Genomic DNA, 24,346 nt, shown 5'->3' with positions numbered 1-24,346 from the left:
ATAACCACTCCAACAAAGCCACACCTCCATAAGTGACAATCCCTGAGATTATAGGGACCAATTACATTCAAACTACCACAACATGCCTGCTCGCGTATCTGTATGTTCACTGTTTATGTGCCTGTGGAAGCCAGAAGAGGGCACTGGATGCCCTGGAAATGGAGTTCCAGGCAGTTCTAAGCTGCCCAGATAGTTGGGAACCAAACTAAGTCCTCTTAGTGCTCTTAACTGCTAAGTCAACTCTCAAAAATAGTTTAGAGATCAGAGATGAGGACTTATTTCCACTGAGAAGGAAAAAAAAAATCAACCATTAAAAGATGGGGTCTTTGTGGATGATAGTGTTGGTGGTGAGCATGAAGTCAGGATCTGACTAAGGAAGTCACTATTTAGCTGAAACTGGCTTTGAATTCTATTGTGGAACATTTGTACTCTCTGTGAAGATGTATTGCTGTGATTGGTGTGATAAAAAGCTGAATGGCCAATAGTTAGGCAGAAGGTATAGGCAGGACTTCTGGGCAGAGAGAGAGAAAACTAGGAGCAAGAATCTAGGTGTGCAGGAGATATGAAACAAGTTGGACATATAGAAATGGAGAAGTAAAAAAGCCATGTGAAGGGAGATTAATAGAAGCAGATTAGATTATAAGAGCTAGTTGGGTTTCCTAATTAATAAGTCTCCGTGTCATTGTTTGGGAGCTGGCTGGCAGAGCAGAGATCCCCTTGCTTTGTTATTCCCAGTGCTGGGATCACAGGCTCATGCTACCATTATACAACTTTGAAAGTCTTCTCTGCAACAGAGTTTCTAAACTTTCCCATCAGTAAACTCTGATTAGATTGTCTTCAAAAAGTATGCAGGGTGAAAACTTACTAGACTTTTATGCGTACTTTCCTAGGAACTCTGCAAAGATACTACCCAGGTGTGTGTTTTTTGGGGGGTGGGTGGGTGTAGTATGGGGAGGTTAGTGGCTATCAACGATTCTGTCTGTGCCTGGGGGTAGCAGGTAAAGATGACTCAATAAATCATAATATTGATCATTAAAGTTCTTTGTCTTAAAAAAATTGTTTTATCATGCTAGGAATGAAACCCCAGGCCCTAAACATGCTAGGCAAGTGTCTGCCAGTGACCCTCTTCTTCACCCCCCACTCTATTTGGTCATCTGGTTTTTGTAGACTTAGCTCTTTCATGATAGTGTCCAGGCACCAATATATCTGATTTATGAATATATCTATATGCTCTTGGTACATAAACCAGGAAGCTCCCTGCAACTACACAAAGGCCTGATAGCCTCTTAGAGAGCAGAGCAGCCTCTCATTCTAAAATACTTATGAAGACTTTCCTGGGCTGGAGAGATGGCTCAGAGGTTAAGAGCACTGGCTGCTCTTCCAAAGGTCCTGAGTTCAATTCCCACCAACCACATGTTGGCTTACAACCATCTGTAATAAGATCTGGTGCCCTCTTCTGGCCTGCAGGGATGTGTGCAGGCAGAACACTGTATACATAAAACAAAACAAAACCCTACACTTATTACAGCTAGCACAGTGGAGACCCTGGCAGCAAAAGTAGCTACCACAGTTAGTTAATTTTTCATTCTATTGGACATGATAAATTTAATTCAATAGTTATATACATTTTGATTGGCTTTGAAAATTATAAATTTATAAACTCAAGATCTATTTGCTTTTGGGATACCATCTTACAAGGACTCCAATTTGCAATAAGGCTCATTAAGGAAGGGAATGGCTCAGTTGCCTTTAGCCTACTGGCTATGGGTGGGTTAGGACTTCTGTTGGTCTTTTCTGTGTCGAACACACAGATTGCAAGCCCAGCGCCACTTTGAGATCTTTGGCAGCAGTTAACTCTGCAGCTCACACATGACTGAGCCTGTATGATAATGAGTATTCAGAGATGGGTAATACCTGGGGAGCGCTCACCAACCTAAGACAGAGTGCCTGTGTGGCCTGGGCAGGCGTCTCCATGACAGGTAAGGTGACCTGCTTACGTCCCATGCAACCTAAGTCAGAAGCTCATTTTCTAGTAAAAGGGGGACCTGTAGGGTTCTGGCCCCCGTTTTGGGTAACTGTTGCCTTGCTTGCTGACCTTGCCCTTGATATCCTCCCTATGCTAATTCCCTGCTGGGTTCCACCCTCCTGAATGCTTAAGGGAAGTTCCTTGTCTGTGTATCCTGCATAATGGGCGTTAACAGCTTAGATGCAAGATTATAAAACATTGGTAGCAAACTTCTGCCCTCTGGGGTTCTCCCATTGTGCTGTAAGCCTGTATTTAAGACCTCCTCCCTCCTTCAATAAATGGCATGGGCGGGGGGGATAAATTTTAAAAAAAAAGACTTTCCTAAAATGCTTATAACAGTCTATAGTAAGAACATACTTCTTTGTATTCATTTAAAAAAAAAAATGAGAAGGGAGCTAGAGAGTTAAGTCTGCTCTTCCAGAGGACCTGGGTTCAATTCCCAGCACTCACATGGCAGCTCACAACTGTCTGTTAACTCCAGTTCCAGAGGATCTGACACCCTCACAGGTGTACATGCAGGTAAAACACCAATGCACATGAAAATAAATAAATCTCAAAAAAAGAAAACTGTTTAAAAACAAACCATTTGGGCTGGGCATGGTAGTGCAAACCTTTAACTCTCCCACCTAGGAGGCAGAGCCAAGGTGAATCTCTGTGAGTTAGAAGCCAGCCTAGTCTACATAGTGAGTTTTAGGTAAGCCAAGGCTCCACGGTAAAACACTGTCCTAAAACCAACAAGCATAAAAAAAATACTGGGAGTATGATTGCATAGCCTTGTGAGTATAGTAAAAACACTGCCCACTTTAATGGTGTCATTTGTGTTATATAAACTATACTCCAATGATAATTTTTAAATGTTTTAACAATTATTACCTTTGTGGTTAATTAACTGGGCATTCACTGGGGAAGACAGATCTGATGTTCTTTTCAGGTACCTACCATGAAACCTACTATAGAAACATTCAGACATAAGCTGATTGTCTGAGACATGAAAAAAAGAGGTTACAGAGTTGAGGGGTGGTAGTGCATGCCCTTAAGATCTCAGAGTTTGAGGTCAGCCAGGTCTACAAAGTGAGTTCCAGAGCAGCCAAGGCTATACAGAAAAACCTGTCTCTAAAAACAAAAGAAACAAACAAAAAAGAAGTTACAACTTTACTTTTCAAAAGATATTATCCAAGTGTTTGCAACACAAATCCAGGATGTAAATTTCTCAAAACCATAACCTTAATCTTCCTCTACCAATTTGGCTTTCACCAAAACTCACTCTGGCTCTTTCTCTAATGTGGGAGAGAGCAATATTTCTACCTGAGTGGGGGAAAATGGAAGAGAGGGCTGTTAACATCCCATTCCGACCCTGCCAGTTTCTATACAAGACATCTAGAAGATGGCTATCCACAAAACTCGATGGATAGCCCCAGGTGCTTCGGACTTCATGGAGCCTTTCCAGTAGGCCCAACAGAGCTCCCTACATTTGGAATCAGGAATGAGCAATGCCAGCATACTTTGGTTTGCCATCCTCCTTCTGGAGGCAGACATTAATGAAGACTGCATACTTTGGCTATAGGTGCTTGTTTTAGCAGCAGAGGTGATCAATAACAGCACATTGGGTATCAGTCCAGAAGAAATGACCATGGACCACATGGTTTAGTGGTCCATCTTCAAATACTCAGTCCAAGAAATCATTAGCTAGCTCTCCCTGGCCTATACCCAGGCCTTCAGCAGAAGTCTCTCCAATGTAGCAGCAAACTGGGCAGGAGACAATCCCACCCTATCCCATCCCAACACTGCATGCTGACAAGCAGCTCCTCCCACTATACCCTGAAGAAGACTCTCTATATCACTCCAAACTAGCTCCTGTAGCTGGCTCATTTAGTCCAACTCTGACACTCAGAGTCTTAGGGCTGCATGAAGAGTAGCATAACCTTGACAGTAAGTAGCGCATGAAGAACAACACAACCCAAACCACCTTCTTTTTACTTTCATAGCACCCCTCAGGGCTGGGGAACCAAACCCAGAGCCTCTCATAGACCAAGCAGGCTCTCTACCATTGAACTAAATCCGAAGTATGATTTCTTCCTTTATTTTCTAACAAGGTCTCATGTGTCTCAGGCTGCTCTTAAACTTGCTATGTAGCTGAGGATGACCTTGACCTTTTTTCTTTTTTGATTTTTCAAGACAGGGTTTCTCTATGAAACAATCCTAGCTGTCCTGGAACTTGCGTTGTAGATCAGGCTAGCCTGGAACTCACAGAGATTTGCCTGCCTCTGCCTCCCCAGTGCTGGGATTAAAGGGGTGTGCCACCATCATCCCTTGCCTTTACTCCTCTAGAATGCTGGGATTCCAATTTGTGTGCCACCTTACCTGGTTTATGCAGTGCTGGAGGACTTTGTGCTTAGAAAAACAGTCTTAGAAAAACAACTGTAGCTACAACCCCAGTCCCCACACTTTGTTTTTTAGATAGGGTCTCACTATGGCCAACTGGCCAGGAATTTACTTTGTAGCTTAGGTTGGCCTAGAACACAGACATCTGTCTGCCTCAGCCTCCTAAGTGCTGGGATTAAAGGCATGTGCCACCACAGCCCAGCTTCTAAAACACTCTTAAATTCTTAAAATACACCATACCTACTGTGGAATAATCCTTCTGTACATTGTGAAAATGTGTTGCTCTCATAGTTGTTTTTTTTTTTTTTAAGCTGATTGGCTAACAGCTAGGCAGGATTTTCAGGGTGGAGAGAATGTTGATAAGAAGAAGGGTGAAGTCAGAGGAGTCGCCAGCCAGCAGGAAAGGAGGCAGGACCTACAGAAGAGGTAAAAGCCACGAGCCTCAGGGCAGCAAATAGATTAATAGAAATGGGCTAATTTAAGTTGGAAGAACTAGTTAGTAATAAGCCTAAGCTATCGGCCAAGCATTTATAATTAAGTCTCCGTGTCAGTTATTTGGGGACTGGCATGTGGCAAAGAAAAGTCCACCTACATATCCCTACTTCTGTCTCATGGAATTCACTAAGAACCCAGAAACAGTACCTAAGACCAAGACCTAAAATTGAGAATTTACCTGAGCTATAAAAACGACATTGTGCTGGGCAGTGGTGGCGCACGCCTTTAATCCCAGCACTCGGGAGGCAGAGCCAGGCGGATCTCTGTGAGTTCGAGGCCAGCCTGGGCTACCAAGTGAGTTCCAGGAAAGGCGCAAAGCTACACAGAGAAACCCTCTCTGGAAAAACCAAAAAAAAAAAAAAAAAAAAAAAAGACATTGTACCCAGATGCTGGTGGTGCACACCTTTAATTCCAGCACTCAAGAGGCAGAGGCAGGCAGATCGCTGAGTTTGAGGCCAGCCTGGTCTACAGAACTAGTTCCAGGACAGCTAGGACTGTTACACAGAGAAACCCTGTCTCAAAAAACAAACAAAAAAATGACATTGTAAAATCCTGATAAGCAACAGCCATTTATGGATCAGAATCCAAACACTATAGTAAAAATCAAAACTTTTTGAGGCCAGCCTGGTCTCCAAAGCGAGTTCCAGGAAAGGCGCAAAAGTACACAGAGAAATCCTGTCACGAAAAACCAAAAAAAAAAAAAAATTAAAAAAAAAATCAGAACTTTGAAACCAAGCACGATGGTGCACTCAGGAGAGTATGGCAGGAGAACTGACAATTCAAGGCTAGCTTGTGCTACACAGAAAGACACCCATGTTGGAGAAGGGGCAGGTACAGCAGCAGGGCTTGGTTTCAAGGCAACTGAGAAGGCTAAGAAGCAGGAAGGTGAGTTCAATGCTAGAGCCGGGGATACAGCTCAACTGGTAAAATGCTTGACACATAAGCGTGAGTGCCTGAGCCAGGTATGAGGGTATGCACCAATAATCCTTGTGCTGGGGAGGTAAAGATCACACCTGGGGCTTGCCAGCAAGCCAATTGAGTCAAACTGGCAGACTCTAGATTCAATGATAGACTGCCTCAAAAAATAAAGTAGGGAGGCTAAGGTCATGGCTCAGTGCTTGCTGTACAAGCATGAGGAACTGAGTTCAAATCTTGAGCACACATTTAAAAATTAGGCACGGTGACACACACCCAGTTCCCTGTGACCTTCTTTTGTGCTTAAAACTCCAGGTGATTTTCAATTGGCTAAAGACAACAGACAGAAACTCTGCTTGTACTAAAGCCAGTCCAAAAAAAAAAAAAAGGTTCAAACCAGTACTCTTGAGTTTCCGAAGAGGAAAATGAAGGTAATACAGCTCCAGCGGCTCTTCTCAGAGAAACTGGCAGCTGGATTATTGGGAAATGATTTCACAGCAGAGTTTCCTGTAACGGGAATGGTTTCTTGTCCACAAGACAGAGACAGAGTTGGACTCTGACTCCAGGAGGATGAAGGGTGGTGGTGGTGGTGGTGACTTCTGAGTCATGCTGACCTTTGCTCATGTCCCCAGGCCCACCACACCCATTTCTAAGGTCATCTGCCTCTCCAACTTCTTACTTGGCATGTTTCATAAACAAGGAAAATATTTGTCTCCTTGCCTAGATTAGTACTAGACTGTACAAAGTTCACAACATTCTAAAAGAAAAAGGTTAAAATATTACAGTAGGTGGGCAAGGTGACAAATGACACCCAAGGAGCAGGAAGCTGTGAAGAAAATTAGGTCTGGACAAGAGAGGGGCTACAGGTACAGGAGGTGCCTATCCTAAACCAGTCTCTGCACCTACTAAGCATTTTTGGGACTCTCAGAAAACACAGTTTCTTTTTCTTTTTTTGGTATATTGTACATGTGTACATACATGTTTATGTAGATAAAGAATTTGTGGGTCATGTGTGTGCATAAGGATGTGGGTGCCAGGGGTATCATCTTCCACAACTGCTCTTTACCACAGCTTTTTCAGACAGGGTCTCTCACTGTACTTTGAGCTCACTGGTACAGCTAGACTGGCTTGCTACAAAGCCCCAGGGATCCTACTGTCTCCACCTCCCCAGTGATGGGACTACAGGTGTGTACTGCCCACTGTGGCCCTATTTTACATGGGTGTTAGGGATTCAATTCAGGTCGCTGCTTTACTAACTGAACCATCCCACTAACTCAAAATACCCATTATTTTCTTCTTTAAAAAGAGTTTTTTTAAAAAACTGTTTTTGGCCAGGCAGTGGTGGTGCACGCCTTTAATTCCAGCACTTGGGAGGCAGAGGCAGGCGGACCTCTGTGAGTTCAAGGTCAGGCTGGTCTACACGGTTGAGTTCCAGGACACCCAGGGCTACACAGAGAAACCCTGTCTCTAACAAACCAACAAAACAACAACAACCATTTTGGGGCCAGTGATGTGGCTCTGTGGTTAAGGGCACTTGCTGCCAAGCCTGGCAACCTGAGTTCAATCTCTGGAGTCCATGGTGGAAGGAAAGAACCAACTCCCAAGAGCTGTCCTCTGACTTTCACATGCATACCATGGCACCTACCCTCACTCTCAAAATAAATAAATGGAGCCGGGCGGTGGTGGTGCACACCTTTAATCCCAGCACTCGGGAGGCAGAGGCAGGCGGATCTTTGTGAGTTCAAGGCCAGCCTGGTCTACAGAGCGAGATCCAGGAACGGCGAAAAGCTACACAGAGAAACCCTGTCTCGAAAAACAAAACAAACAAACAAACCAACAAACAAACAAACAATAAATAAATAAATAAATGTAAGAACAATGTTAAAAATCCATTTCTGGTCCAAATCAACAAACATCCATTAAAGGCTCACTATATGAATCATGCTGAATGGATGGAACTAGAAAATATCATCATGAGTGAGGTAACCCAAACCCAGAAGGACGAACATGGTACGTATTCACTCATAAATGGATACTAGATATAAAGCAAAGGACAATCAGACTGCAACCCACAGCTCCAGAGAGGCTACCTAGCAGGGGGGACCCTAGGATAACTGTGGCTTATAATAAGTTTTGGTTTTGCCGGGCGGTGGTGGCGCACGCCTTTAATCCCAGCACTCGGGAGGCAGAGGCAGGCGGATCTCTGTGAGTTCAAGGCCAGTCTGGACTACAGAGTGAGTTCCAGGAAAGGCGCAAAGCTACACAGAGAAACCCTGTCTCGAAAAACCAAAAAACAAAAACAAAAAAAAAAATAATAATAATAATAAGTTTTGGTTTTACTCAATCACTGGGCAAGCTTCAGTGAAACATTTTACTATTATTAGGATAAGAATTTGTACTATATCAAGCTGGTAACAGAAAAGAATAAAATAAAATAAAAAAGAATCAAGCTAGCCGGGCGGTGGTGGCACACACCTTTAATCCCGGCACTCGGGAGGCAGAGCCAGGTGGATCTCTGTGAGTTCGAGGCCAGCCTGGACTACCAAGTGAGTTCCAGGAAAGGTGCAAAGCTACACAGAGAAACCCTGTCTCGAAAAACCAAAAAAAAAAAAAAAAAAAAAAAAAGAATCATGCTGTAAGGTTTGGGAACAAGAAGACAAATTAAAGTGAGCTTCTACTCCACAGTAAGATTTTTTAAAAAGTAAATATGTGAATTCACAAAAAGTACAATGTATACAAATGTTGAGAAGAGAGGACACTTATTCACAGGGCATTTTTGGGTCCTGAGTCTTGAAGAGAAGTGGGACCCATGGAAGCTGAAGGGAGAAAGATCACGTGCTGAAGCCCACACTATAGCTACACTAGGAAGGTAAGATGGTATGGGAAGAATCAGACTAGGAAGCTGTGCTGAAACCAGGTCCTGGGACACAATACTTGGGGGCACACTGCTTAACTATCCTGAGAGGAGCCAGTACCTAACTGGACACTGGATAACCTTTTCCACCCAATGCTAAGAGGAGGAGGGAGCTTACAGAAAATGAGCTCATATCTTCCTGCCAACTTCCCATAAGTGGGTTTAAGGTTATAACCTTTCTGCCAAGATGACTTGAAACAGAACAGATTTCAAATGCACGTAATTTTAATACTATGGTTGAAATAAAATGAAATCTGAGTTCCCATTTTATTTATAGAAAACCAAAAGCACTAGTCCAGTACTGGTGCCAGCTAAAGACTAACCAAGGACATGTGACAATAATCTAGTGGCATAGGTGGGGCAGGCTCAAAGGTCTATCTACCACTGATAAATTTTTGATGAAGCTCAGCACTATCAAATATGCCCTTAATTATTAAGTTCAAATACTAATTATACTTATTGTTATCAACATGAGCTACAGGGAAATGAGTGAAAAGACTTCAAGTTTTCTGAGCCAATGAAAAAGCAGATGCTCCCTGAGTGACCAAATGCCCACCCACCCAGTATCCTATGATCACCTACTGATAGGATGGTAAGTGCAACTTTGAGGAGCAAGCCCTGATATCCTAGCCAAAGCATGCACAGATAAGGCTGGCTGCATCTACCCCTCTATTCCAAACCTATGAATCTGTTCTGATTCACAGGCTCTGAGTCCTTCCAGAAAATACCCTGGGAATCATTTCAAATATGAATGTGTGACTACCTTGTGTGAACAGGTCTCAGACCCAATGTGAGAGCAGCCAGAGTAAAGACTAAGTACAACTGTTCAAAAGAATTCAAGATGGTAATCCCAGCACTCAGGAGGCAGAGGCAGGTGGACCTCTGTGAGTTTGAGGCCAGCCTGGTCTACAAAGTGAGTTCTAGATAGTCAGGGCTGTTAGAGAAACCCTATCTTGAAAAACCAAAAGAGATTCAAGAGGGAGAGCTGAATTCAGACACTTTTATCCACTCAGACAATCCCTAGGAAGGAAGTCTCTTCCAGCAAGACAGGACCACTGCCCAGCACCACTCCATCTGAGACAAAACCTCAGGGACACTGTAATCCATGCTTGCTGATACTACAAACCTATTACAAGCCAGTTAAAACTAGAGACCTGATTGGGAGCATGCCTATAATCCCACTACTCTTGAGGCTGACAGCCTGTAAATAATAGTAACATATCATTACCTAGCAGGTTAAAAAATCAAAAGAAACTAACAAAAAACTAGGGTAATCACTGTCAGATGTCAGTAAAAACACTAAATGAATACACGCTCTATTACAACAATGCTGTTGAAACTTTCTGCCTACGTATGTGAATTAAATTGTAATAGATACCTAAGACTAACAAAGAATAGCTCCCTTAGCTCTGACCTAGGGAATGTACTGTAAGTATAAGGCATGCTACACAAGTAGCCATACTATCAGATCAGTCAAACAGGCTGGAGGCTAGCCAGTCAGTCCTACATGGTCTTCCATCCATACACATGCCCTGCCTCTCCATCTCTCAGGGTAGAGTCTGTCTCTCTTCAACACTTGAAGGCAAGAACTCTACAGCCACTCATTCCTTATCACTGGAACTTCCCTAAAACTAAGACTGTAGCGTCTAAGAAGCAGGCCAGCAACTACTGCCAGCTATGACTAAGGCCTTCATAGACTCTGCTTACAGTAGTCTTGGCTGCATGGGTCACTATGGGAAACCAGGGGCCTCCAGCTGATTGAGTCAAGAGAAACATCACTGTTACCACTTTAAGATGCAGTTTGGGAATGGTTTGTTATACCAATGTTCTTGGGAAGTAAGCTTTTCCCACATGAAAGTACTCCAGACAACATACCCCGTGACTCTTCTCTTAAGCAGACTCAGGACATTGTGTAGGAAAGGAGCACTTACCTCTGCCCAGATCTGCCCATGACACAAGTCACGAGAGACCAGTTGAAGATTGGTTATCTGGGGTCACTTGTGTTGCTCTGGCTGGGGACCACCTGGATAAGTATCAACCAATTTTGTCCTCCACAGTAGAGACTGGGCCTTTTTGAGAGGGAGCCCTAGGCTAGCTGGGTAAAGCAGCTGCTCCAAGATTTCTTGCAGAATGCTAAGGCTTCAAGTCACCACCTTCTCACCTCACAATATAAACACATGAGTTCAGCGAGAGTCCCAAGGGCCTAAGACCTGCAAGACCTCTTGAATGGAGGGAGGAAGCCAGAGTATAGGAAGGCTCAAGATTAACATGCTGTCTCTACAATGTGATAACTTCTATTTTCTAAACACTGGCATTGGTTCCTTAGAAAACCTCTCCTAGTACCCATCTCATGTAGAGAAAATGAGCTACTTCTTGGACTTACAAACTCAGCTCTTTGATTTTCTCACATGGAAAACAGACCGCCCTTAAGCAATTCAATTCTTTTCATCCTTGGTGCTTACATTTCCCTTAAGATTTATTTTGGTTTTTCCCTACGATTCTGATTTTTTTCTTTTTTTGTTTTTGCTTTAAAATATAGTACAGGGAGACAATCAACAAAAACGTTTCATGAGTCTTGATTGTTGAAATATGGATTATTTTAAAATATGTATTATTTTCATAATCTTTCAAAATCAGCTACAAGTAAGATTAAGATAGGGCTGAGAAGACAGCTCAGTCAGTAAAATGGTTATCATGCAAGCATGAGGACTTGAAATTGATTCCTATGTCCCTCACAAAAACTAAACCAAACAAACCAAAAAATAACCAAGGGGGGGGGGGGAGACATTTGATTCCCATATACCATACCAAAAAAACAAACCAACAAAAAAATAACCAAGGAGGGGGACATTTGATTCCTATAATACCATATAAAAAAAAACAAACCAACAAAAAAAAAAACCCAAGGGGCGGGGCGGGGGCGTGGGGAGCGGTCCTGCCCAACTGAACATGCCAGGCACTGCTGACTCCTCATTCTGATGGGGTAGGAGTCGGTTGGGGGAAGTTGGGGTGGGCTGGAGGAAGGTAGGAGGAATGGGAGGAGGGGAGGGAGGGAGAACTGTGGTTAGCATGTAAAAATGAATTAAAAAAAAATAAATTAAGCCGAGTGGTGGTGGCACACGCCTTTAATCTCAGCACTCGGGAGACAGAGCCAGGTAGATCTCTGTGAGTTCGAGGCCAGCCTGGTCTACAGAGTGAGATCCAGGACAAGCACCAAAACTACACAGAGAAACCCTGTCTGGAAAAACAATAAATAAACAAACAAACAATTAATTAATTAACTAAAAACAAAACAAAACAGGCATAGTGGCACCCACTTACAGTCCCAGCATTGGAGAGGTAGAGACAGGAGAATACCTGGAGCTCATTGGCCCCGGCCCAGCCTGCTCAATGAGCCTCAGGACAGTAAGAAAGCCTATCTCAAAACACAAAGTAGATGGCTCCTGAGGACAACACCTGGGCCCACTTCCAACTTCCACATGTATTCCCACATGTACATGTCTACATATACAGACACACAAGAGTAATACAGGTAAAGAAATAAACTGAGACTGGGGGCTAGGGAAAGAGCTCAGTGGTACAGTGCTTGCCTATATACATAAGGTACAAGGCTAAATCTTTAATACTGCAAAATGAAGGGGAAGAGCATGGACCTCAGTGGCAGAATGCATACTTAGTCAATTCCCACCACCTTGTAAATAAAAATAAATCATATATTAAGAAAATAAAAAATCTTCAGGGGTCGGAGAGATGGCTTAGCAGGTAAAATGCTTGCCATGCAAACATGAAGTCTTGAGTTCAGATCCCCAGTACCCATTTAAAAGCTGGGTGTAGTGGCACATGCCTAGAATCTCTGAACCAGGAGGGAGTGGGCTTGAGACAGGTACACCCAGAGTTCACTAGTCACCAGTCTGTACAATCAGTAAGCTCTGAATTTAGTTTGAGACCCTGTTTCAAAACATAAGGTGGGCAGCAACAGAGGAAGACCCCAACATTGACCTCTGGCCTACACATATACAGAAGTAGGCTTCTCTCTATGTGTTTGAGACCAACTTGCTCTATATAGTCAGTTCCAGGTCAACTGGGGCTATCTAATGAAACCCTGTCTAAAAATATTACTTAACCTCTAAAACAGTACCAAAGCAGTGCCCTGCAGACTGTTCAGCAAAGCTGCTCTCCCTTTCAGAAGAGCACAGCAGGAAGCCCCCATACCATGCATAATAAACACAGTAACTATAAAACTAACCCGTAGCTCCCGGCCCTGAGAACCCCAAGGCAGCACAGAAATGGGCAAATGGATAAAAATGGTCCTATTTTTCTAAGTGCAGTCAAAGCAGTTGTCACTACCATGGAGTGAAAAGATAAATGTAGACTATGCTTATGATTTGTAACTTTCCTCTCCTGACTGATTCACTCACAGAAAATAAGAAAATTTTGTTTTATGAGCATGGAAGGAAGGGCAGGGCAGAAAGGACAACAAGGCCAAGTGAAATGATAGCCCTCCACCTAGTTTCTGAATGCAAAGTCCCTTACTCCAGCAGCAGCCACCTGGAACCACAGTTCTTACTATACTTTAGGAATGGGCAAGCAAAAGACAAGAAAACAGCAAATAAAAAACGGGTATCAAGATGGGTGGTGGTGGCACACAGCTTTAATCCCAGCACTTGGGAGGCAGAGGCAGGCGGATCTATGTGAGTTTGAGGCCAGCCTGGTCTACAAAGCAAGTTCCAGGACAGCCAGAGCTGGTAGAGAGAGAGAGAGAGACAGAGACAGAGAGAGACAGAGACAGAGACAGAGACAGAGACTGAGACTGACTGATTAACAAAATCAGAAAGAAGGAAGGCTTAGGGAAGTGGAGAGATGTCAAGCAAGACAGGAAAAGGGATAGAGTACTGCAATTCCTGAGCTGTGGGAAAGTTCATTGGCCAGGTAGGCAGAAAACGGAAGCAGGACCAATGATCAGCATCTTCAAGATAGGTGTTGGAGCACTACGGGGAAGAAGGACCAGCTCCTTCTATCCCAAACCTAGATTTATTTCAAGCCAGGCTAGAACCTGGTAGCTGCACCAGAAAGAACTAGACACCATACTATACCTGGAGCTTGGGTACTGTCTCTGCTGAATAAAACAAGACCAGTTTCAAGATTGACAGGGGCTTAGCAGTTCTCAACTACCTGCTTCTTATTTTTTTTTTTCCCCAGAGCTGAGGACCAAACCCACAGCCTTCAAGCGCTCTACCACTGAGCTAAATCCCCAACCCCATACCTGCTTCTTTTAAACATTAACAAAGACTACTGAAATCACACATGTGTGCCATCATGTTTGGCTAGTTTTGACTGTTTTTAAAACAAAAATGTGGGGCTGGAGAGATGGCTCAAAGGTTAGGAGCACTGGCTGTTCTTCCAGAGGTCCTGAGTTCAAACCCCAGCAACCACTTGGTGGTTCACAACCATCTGTAATGAGATCTTGTGCCCTCTCCTGGCCTGCAGGGATACATGCAGAACACTGTATATGTAATAAACAAATTTTAAACAACAACAACAAAAAAAAAAAAAAAAAAAAAACCCAGAAATGTGGCTAGGCAGTGGTGGTGCATGGCTTTAATCTCAGCAGAGGCAGGAGGATCTCTGTGAGTTCAAGGCCAGCCTGGTCTACATAGTAAGTTCCAGGACACCTAGACCTACATAATGAGACCCTGTCTAGAACAAAAAAACAACCAAAAAACAAAACGAAAAAGACAGTTGTTTCATGCATCCCAACCTACAATGTCCTCCAGCTCTCTAGTAGCCAAGGATGACCTTGAATTTCTGACCTTCTTAACACTACCTTCCAAGTACACACTATTATTATTTGCCACCATGCCCAGACTATAAAGTGCTAGGCAAGCACTTTACCAACTGAGCTACACTCCAAGTGTTCGTGCGTGTGTGTGTGTGTGTGTGTGTGTGTGTGTGTGTGTGTGCGTGCGTGTGTGTGTGTGTGTGTGTGTGTGTGTGTGTGTGTGTGTGTATGCAGAGGTTAGAAGTTGACATAGGATATCTTCCTCTATACTTCCTATCTTATTTTTTAAGATGGTCTTAATTCACTAGACTTGAAATTTACCAGTGTGGTTAAACTGGCTGACCAGGCCAGCCCCCAGGATCTTCTGATCCCACCCCCAGCACTGGGATTATAGGTGCATGCTGCTGCCACGTGTGACTTTTGATGTGGGTGCTGTGGGGGGGGTCTGAACTTAGGTCCTCATGCTTGTACACCAAGCACTTCACCCACTGGGTCATCTCCCCAGTCCTCAAAGCATTTTTAATAAAATAAAGTATTTCTAAGGTTACAGATCCTAACATTCTGTGGGTCATAGGTACCTTTGGAAATCTGACTTAAACTATGGGTCATCTCCCTCAAAAAAATGTATATGTACCATGTGTGCATAATACAATTTGAAGAGGACTACCTAGCTGTGAAGAAGGCAGGAGAGAGATCAAAGTGCTGTCAGACTACAAGCAGGATTTCTAAAGGACCCAGTCTTTCAATCAGCCTTTCTGCTCCTCCCTCTACAGGTAGAAGGAGCAGAGCAATGCCTGACTCTGTAAGAGTAACCCACAGACCCCCGGAAACATATACAGGCATAAACTCTGCCCCAAGGACCTTCAATCTACACACATCTTCAATTAAAGAACAAAATATCTTGTGTATACCATTCCTCCTCCCAACAGCTTCTCCAAGATAAGCTCATATTGACCCTAAGACTCTAATCTCACCACCAGCAATCTTTATGGGAACCTTTCCAGCTCAAGCAGATGGTGGCTGAGTATTCTTGCCCCACCCTAAGGGATAGGTATCATGGCCAACTTTCTTCAATATCCTCTCACCCTAATCATCACATGTTGCTTTCTCTAATAACCATAACCACGTGGGGAAAAGGAAAAAAAAATCTTTTTCAAGGATAACTAGCTATTTATTCATCTGCATAGGGACCACAAAGCCACCATGCTCCCACAAAAATCACCTCCCTTCAGTAGCTATGCCATGGCAGTGTATACCCTGCAAGCTCAGGACTAGAAAAGTAAAAGCAAGAGGATCCAGAGTTCAAAGACACCCTGAACAACCTAACACTTCAGGTTAGCCTGAACTACATGCCCAGACCTTGGCTTTAAACACAAAACCAAAATCACCCATGTAGGCTTTTTGCCAAGATGCTAGATTTATATCTCCAGAAGAAAAGGAAAGGAGACAGGGGGAAAAGAAAAAGAAAAAAGGAGATATAAGGAAAAAGGAGTGGAAATGAAAGAAAGGGGAGAGTATGGGAAAAGGAAAGAGAAATGAAAAAGGGAAGGAGAGGAGAGAAAGAAGAGAAAAGGAGAGAAGGAATGAGTAAGAGAGGAGAGCAGGAACAAAGGGATGGAGGGAGGGATTGTATACAAACAGCTATGCCATAGCCCAGTGCTGGTCTGGTGGCAACACCGAGGTCACCCACAGACCACACGCCGAGTGCAGGTATTCTTCACTGTTCATATTCAAGGTGCTGCTGTCTAGATCAAATCCAACTTAAGTTCTAATATTAGATGAACTTCTGACTCTGATACCTCTGGGCTGTGTTACTCCAGACACAGTTCACACTACTGTTACCAGAAATCTCCAGTGTCCTACGTAATCCAACATACGGGCAATTTTCAGAATGTACTTATTTCTAGGCATTGTCCTTATATACTAGACACACACTAGAGATTTCTGACAAGAAACCACATCTCACCTGGCGTAACAGGACTCCCAGGTTGCCATAGCAATGCGGGGAGAACTGAGCAAGTAGCCTTATTGTCAAATAACACTATGGTGACTCAGCCATTATAGGAACTAGTCCATTCTCAGTGTCACCAACATGTAAAGATAAAATTTAATCACAGACAGAACTCAGATGCTAGAGGTAAGAACTTGGTATCTAGGTGTAAATTCAGTGGGAAAGAACATGCCTGAGATCCAGGGGGCACAGTTAGATCTCCTAGTCTCAGAGAAGAAAACAACAGAGAAGGGTGTGGAAATCTTGGCACAGATTCAGGAAGAGAAAGGAATCTCTGGTGATTCAGATGTTAAGTGTTTGAAACCCAGATAAGCTGGAGCAACTTTGGATAGTGAACCTAAGTCCAGAGTAACTCAAGGTGCCAAGAAAGGTACAGAAAATCTAAACAACAATCAAGACATTGTATTTTAAAAAAAGTCAAGACAGTGAAGATACGTAAAGACATTTAAAAAAGGGAAAAATTAAGTTTGCTTAGCAATAAATCCCAGTATGATTTTTGCTAGCAGTGCAGAGGTAAACTTTGTAAATGATGCCGTGTTTTAGAAAGAAAGCTTAGAGATTCCCCAGTTATATTCTCTTCAAAGTCCTCAAGGAGATAATGAAGAAGGTTGCCAGGAATCTAAGAGCAGTAACATTTTAAAAGTTTGGGGATGAAGCTGGGTGTGGTGGCACACTCCTTGAATCCCAGCACTCAGGAAGCAGAAGCAGGCAGAGCTCTGTGAGTTCGAAGCCAGTCTGGTCTACAAGAGCTAGTTCTAGGACAGCTAGGGCTGTTACACAGAGAAACCCTGTTCTAAAAAAGAAAAAAAAAAGGAAAAGAAAAAAAAAAGGTTGTGGGTTTTTTTTTTTTTTTTTTTGCTGCCATAATTCGTACAGTAAATGAAGCATCCTTGACTATGGTCCCTATCAGGTTTGCCACCAGAAAAGCTGCCAGTACCTTCAGCATTACTTTTCTCCTTAAAGAAAGCTGTTAGTACGCTCAGATGCTACATGTATATGAGAGTCATCTGCAAGGTGTCCAGGAACACAGGTGGTCAGAATCAGAAGCAGCAGGTTTGGGGAGGGCCCAGGTTAAGTGAGTCTGCTGATTCAGGCCCACCAGGGGAACCATCACTACCAACATATGGAAAATAAAAGAAGTGAGTGAGGATGAGGTGTGTACATATGAGCAGGTGTATGGGTGGCATGGGATGGGGCTGTTTGATATTTGGCTACTTCACGATATTCATCCAGGGTTTAGGGGGGTGGAGTTTTGGGGGTGAGCAGGCAAAAGTGTAGCCGGCCCTCCCTCCTGCACAATAAACCCCTGAAGTTAAAACAAAACAAACAACTTAGTCACAGGTGAATGGGCACAGGATGCCTTCTTGTGAGGTGACTCTGATGGGTGAGGGTGCTCTGCATGCTGTAAATGTGTTGCTTCCATTGGTTGATAAATAAAATGCTGATTGGCCAGTAGCCAGGCAGAACGTATAGGTGGGATAAACAGACAAGGAGAATTCTGGAAAGAGGAAGGCTAAGTCAGGAGTCGCCAGCCAGACACAGCGGAAGCAAGATGTGAACGCAGAACTGAGAAAAGGTACCAAGCCATGTGGCTAAACATAAATAAGAATTATGGGTTAATTTTAAGTGTAAGAGCTAGTCAATAGTTAGCCTGAGCTAATGGCCATGCAGTTATAATTAATATAAGCCTCTGTGTGTTTACTTGGGAGACAAGAGTGGGAGAGATTTGTTCTGACCACTGGCAGGCCGGAACGTAAGAAAACTTCGGCTACCACTCTGTGATTCAATAGTGCAAACAGGTCCAATTCACAGTAAAGGTAACATCTTGGCTGAGTATGGCCTCCATTAAGATGGTAAACATCATGGCTGTGCCACTTCCTTCCATTCTCCCAAAGATGTACAGATGAGAAGCTGTGGAATACAAACTCTTACCATCACACCACACTGCAACCATTGCATCAGGCTGGCTTCCTTATCCCAAAACTAAGAAATGACCGTAGAAACCTATAACAGTCATAGGCCATAAACAGAGCAGCAAACCAATTCTGACACTACTAAGATGGGCTAGCCAGGGGAGGTGGATACATTGTGATAGTTTTGGGATTCTCCAATAAAACATAGCACATCTCCACTTCATCTGAACAAGTCACCCTCAGAAAGGGTTCAGGCAACAATGAAGAAAAGGGTCTAAGAAGAAAGCGCCCATGTAGATGATACACAGAAATCAAAGCCAGGAGAAAAACAGAACAAGGATCTAAACGGCTGTTTATATAGAAATTACACGTGATGAGTTGAAAATGTCACAATGCATGTGTTCTCTCAGAGCAGTCAGGATGGAAGAGCATCTTGAGGTCCCATTCTTTCTCACAGACTTCTTCAGAGGCTTCCTTCTAAAGCAACGGCTGGGGAGATCCCGGAGAGCCAGTCTTGTGCTTCCTCGCATGTTCGCAGGACCACACTTGTATTTCCTCATATCCTTGAAGGCTACACATGCTTCCTTGTGAGCTCAGGGTATTGAGCGTATTGCTGGAAATCCCTCAAGAAGACTGTTATCCATTGAGGCCACACTGAGTCTGATGCAGCTGATATGGGAGATGGAGCCAGGGTCCAGTTGCCTGCCTGCCCACTGACTCTTCTGGATACACTCACTTACCTGGCAGTCAGTGAGCACCTGACCAACATATACAGCACAGGAACTACCCTGTGAGCCTTACCTTATGTACACTTTTGGGATTCTCCAACCAGGCACAGTACATTTCCTCCACATAGTTCGAACTAGTCCCACTAAGAAATGGTTCAGCAGCTACAGGTGCAGAATAGCACCGAATCTGTTGAAACGTCCTAATTGCTGCTGGTTTGTTTTGTGAAAATGTCTTAACAGTCTGGGAGGCCGTCAATGGCCTCAACTTAGCAGCACAAGTCCTTAAATGAAACATTTTGTCCTGAAGCCTTCCACAAGTACCTGTTTAAAAGACAAAAAACAGAGAAGTTTTAAGAGAATATTAAGGACATAAAACTTGCCCAGCTGTTCAGGAAAAAGATTCTAGTTTAAAAGGTATTCACAGCCGGGCGGTGGTGGCGCACGCCTTTAATCCCAGCACTCGGGAGGCAGAGCCAGGCGGATCTCTGTGAGTTCGAGGCCAGCCTGGGCTACCAAGTGAGTCCCAGGAAAGGCGCAAAGCTACACAGAGAAACCCTGTCTCGAAAAAACCAAAAAAAAAAAAAAAAAAAAAAAAAAAAAAAAAGTATTCACAACAGCCAACAAGTTGCTCAGTGCCTAGTCTACATTCTCGAAAGCAAGACAGAGCATGACTGTCAAACTGGCACACTCACATCCCCTACGATGCCTGGATTAGCCCAAAGGGAGGTAGGCACAAGGTTGCAGACTTTACTATCTGACTTGCGATCTTTACATTTATATACTGTCTGAAATAACTGTAAGAAATGACAAGGATTGGTTAAGGATTAACATTAATAGCAAAATGGTATTTTCTAATGTATCCAGAAATCATCAAGTATTTATTCTCTGTGCTCTTAGTATTCTGGGGAAGTAGAGGAAATTGACTTTGTTTATCCTCAAGTAAGTTACCCCTTGAGCAATAAATATAAAATGCTAGAGAAAGTTTTGCTTCAACAGAACCAAAACTAGACAGCTTCAAACCCTCCTCAAAATAACTCATCAAAAAGTTGCCCTTCTGGGCTGTGGCTGCTCTTCCAGAGGACCTGGGCTCAATTCCCAGCACCCACATGGCAGCTCACAACTGTCTGTAACTTCAGTTCCAGGGACTCCCAACACCCTTATAGACATACATGCAAGCAAAACACCAATGAACATGAAATAAAAATCAATTTTAAAATAGAGTTGCTCTTCAGCAGATGGCACAACAGACCCTGCCTCTACTAGGATACCTGTTCATTATCATTCTGAGATGCACATTCCCATTAGCTGAGCATAGCCTGTCCTTCAGTTTTCTCTCTTACGGGTGTGGTAAGAAAACTGCTGGCAGGTATTAAGACACATTTCCAGGGGCTTTTCCTAATACATTAAGAACAACACAGCCGGGCTGGAGAGATGGCTCAGCAATTCACTTGTGGTTCTTGTAGAGGACCCAGGTTTGATTCTCAGTATTGATATGGCAGCACACAACAGTCTGTAACTCCAGTTCCAGGGGATCTTATGCCCTCTTCTGATCTCCACAGCACTAGGCATGCACATAGAACACATGTATGTGCAGACAAAACATACACATACATAATTTAAAAAAAAAAAATCTAAAAAAAGAAAAAGAAAAAGAAGACACCAGTGAGGAGTGGTAGTAAATGCCTTTATTCTCAGTATCAGGAGGCAGAAGTAGGTAGGTGGATCTCACTGAGTTCCAGGCCATCTCGGTCTACATGAGACTCTACTGACACACACACACACACACACACACACACACACAAAAAAAAAAAAAAAAAAAAAGAGGTGAAACTGTTTACACACTATATACAAAATTCAAAATGGATCAAAGTCTTAACTGTATGAGCTAAAACTGGAGCTGGAGAGTTGGCTCAATGATTAAGAGAGTTTTTACAGCTCCTTCAGAAGACTCAGGTTTGATTCCCAACACCAACACGGCAGCTTACAGCCACCTGTAACTCCAGATCCAGGGAATCTGACATCCTCTCTGGCCTCCACAGGCACCAGGCATATACATGGCATAAACACACACAGAAAAATTTTAAAGAGAGAGAAGAAACCTATGTATTTTGAAAAAACAAGATGCAAAAAGAAACAGTGGCCTAAGCTCAAAGACACAGTACTTGTCTAGAATAGGCAAAGCCTTGGACTAGAAATCAACCTAAAAGAAAAAAAATGAATGAAAAGAACAGAAACAAGAAAAAATTATTTTTAAGTATTAAATTCATGACCTTAGGAAAGACATACTTAAATATTAGATACCTGTGATAATTAGATAATCACAGATATCTAATATTCAAGCAGGTGTCAATAAGCAGGCAGACTGGTAAGGATGGAAGAGGCACTTTTAGAGGTGTTGCATAGGGGCTGGAGCAATGCCATGGTTAAGTGCACTGGCTGCTCTTCCAGAGGACCCAGGTTCAATTCCCAGAACCCATATGGCAGCTCACAACCGTCTGTAACCCCTGGAACAGGAGTTACAGACATACAAACAGGCAAAACACCAATGTACATAAAACACAAATAAATAAATAATTTTTAAAAAGAGGTGCTGCACAATGATGCACACCTGTATCCCAGCATCTGGAGGCTGAGGATAGAGGCTGAGAAACCTCTAAATATTAAGACACACATAGATACATAGTATATGTTTGGTATATATACTTATATAGTCAATGTAATATATTAATTATAAATATGTATACATATAGGTAGGCCCAAGGTCAATCTCTGGTGTCATTCCTCAAGTGCTACCTTCCTTTCTGGAGACAAGGTAGCTCAATCACCTACAACTTGTCAAATAAGCTGGGCTTGCTGGCCAGGGAGCCCCAGGGATCCACCCACTTCTGCCTCCCCAGTCCTAGGATTACCAGCATGTACTACCACACCCAAGTCCTCATGCCTGCACAGTAAGCACTTCACTGATAGTGGCACAGGTATCAATGACACCCACTTGCCATGTAAGCATTACATACTAGACCTGACCTGTTCAGTATCTTTGAACCAAAGAGTAGAGACCGTAATTACTCTAGTCTCTCTCGTTTCTTTTTGTAATTATACTACAAAATTAAAGCACTTTGTAAACTTTAAGTATTTCTATGACTAAAGAATTATAACTTACAAGTAGGCCAACTTACAATTCTAAGTTATAAGAAGCCAACAGAGATGTCTGAGAAATTCAAGGTCCCAAGATAAGTAAACATCAGCCCCCTTGGTATGGCAAGGACTCTAACTTGTGAAACATTAGTAGAGTATCTCCATTATTTGGCACACCAGCCTACTTAGCACTAACTGCATGCAGGCTTTCGTTGGACCACTGAGCGAGTTTCTGTACCTGAGTCTGAAGACAGCTATGCTTTCTCTAGCTGTGGCTCTGCAGCACCAGAGGTGCCCAAGAGTGCAGAGGTCTAAGCAGGCAGTGGTGAGGGCAGAAGTGAGGCATTTTTAAGAGGTATTGCATTATGACACACACCTGTAACCCCAGCACTCTGGAGGCTGAGGGAGGTGCATCTAGATTTCCAGGTCAGCCTAAGTTACTTAGACCCTATCTCAAAGAGAACAATGATATGTTCTTTTCTTTTCTTTTCTTTTTTTCTTTTTCGAGACATGATTTCTCTGTGTAACAGTCCTGGCTGTCCTGGAACTGTTTGTAGACCAGGCTGGCCTCGAACTCACAGAGATCCGCCTGCCTCTGCCTCCCAAATGCTGGGATTAAAGGTGTGCGCCACCACTGCCAGGCTCAATGACATGTTCTTAAAGAGTGAAAATTATGACATCTTCCTAGAAAGCATATAATCTGTCAACATTTTATTAAAGCACATACAGAATTTCTGTTTCCTGCTAAACTCAGCCCCAAACATAAATGTTAAATTTAAAACACGTCTCCAAAAGGTGGACAAAGAAAGCAAACTGACTTGAACTTTGAATCCTGGAACGTGAAGAGACACAGACAGACCACTGACAAGCACCGTTCTTGCCACATGTTCCAGATTAATTAATAGAGCTCTAAGAAATACCAACAGGTAGTCAGGCGGTGGTGTCAAATGCCTTTAATCCCAGCACTCAAGAGGTAGAGGCAGGCATCTGTCTCTGAGTTTGAGGCCAGCCTGGTCTACATAACCAGTTCCAGGATAGTCAGAGCTGTTACACAGAGAAATCTTGTCTAGAGAGAGAAATCCCAATAGGTGGAGGAGATAAAAGAAGGCACAAACCCCGTGCTCTTAAGCCAAAGGATAGTGACAGGTGCAGCAAGATGAAAAATTTAAACAATTTTCCTACTGTAGTCAAATACCAGAGAAAACACCATAGTTCCACCCTCAGTGATGTCAAAATACAAATCAGGGACTTTATCTCCACTTTACTCCAACAACAACCAGTTGGGGGCCTAATTCTAGCAATAATGAGGGCCCACTCCTCATACTGGGTGGGGTACTCATAACTACAGTAATAATAAGTTCTTCTTAGACTTGAGGCAGCATTCTCTGCCATTTAACAGTCAAAAAGAGCCTGCTATACTTTGATTAGACATGGAAGAGTCAGGAGTCAGGTATGGTGGTGCATGCCTTTTATCCTAGCACTGGGAAGCAGAGGCAAGAGGCTCTCTATGAATTCCTGCCTCAAAAATGAATGAATGAATGAATAAGATATGGGCCAGCCAGAGATACACAGTGAGACCTTGCGTTGAGAATAATAGATGAGATCAATTCTCATAACTTCTCAACTTACACTAACACCAATATATCACAGCTGTTAAGACTACCAGATAGGGTCAGGTGCAGTAATGCACACCTTTAATCTCGGCACTCAGGAGGAGAGGCAGGCAGATATGAGTTCAAGGCCAGCCTGGTCTACAAAGTGACTTCTAGAACAGCCAGGGCTACACAGAGAAACCCTGTCTCAAAAGAACAAAACAACCAAAAAAATTCCCTAAATTGGTAAAAGGCTTAACCATACAGATTTGTGGTGATATTGTGTTCCCCAATATATTGTGTACCTTAATAAACTTATCTGGGGTCAGAAAACAGAACAGTCGCTAGATAGACATAGAGGCCAGAAAATGGTGGCACACACACCTTTCTTTTTTTTTTTTTTTTACATTTTATAAAATCTTTTTTATTTTTATTTTATTTTTGCCGAAAGCTGTT

At 43.1% G+C, this 24,346-nt stretch overlaps 1 protein-coding gene across 6 annotated transcripts in view; it reads right to left on the bottom strand.

Moving 5' to 3' along the window:
- Ogdh (oxoglutarate dehydrogenase) overlaps window positions 1-24,346 on the bottom strand; it is a 76,735-nt gene that overhangs the window by 48,752 nt on the left and 3,637 nt on the right. For all 6 annotated transcript variants that reach the window (XM_052734457.1, XM_052734461.1, XM_052734462.1 and 3 more), the window contains exon 2: window positions 19,237-19,484. In XM_052734457.1, coding sequence (XP_052590417.1) covers window positions 19,237-19,458 — 222 coding nt within the window. In that variant the 5' untranslated portion in view covers window positions 19,459-19,484. The remainder of the gene's footprint in view (window positions 1-19,236; window positions 19,485-24,346) is intronic.

The sequence above is a fragment of the Peromyscus californicus genome, unplaced genomic scaffold (genome assembly GCF_007827085.1).
Source record: "Peromyscus californicus insignis strain IS unplaced genomic scaffold, ASM782708v3 Scaffold_13__1_contigs__length_99412109, whole genome shotgun sequence".
Taxonomy (NCBI): domain Eukaryota; kingdom Metazoa; phylum Chordata; class Mammalia; order Rodentia; family Cricetidae; genus Peromyscus; species Peromyscus californicus.
Note: the sequence above shows the minus strand (reverse complement) of the source record. Positions and strands in the feature narration are given on the sequence as shown.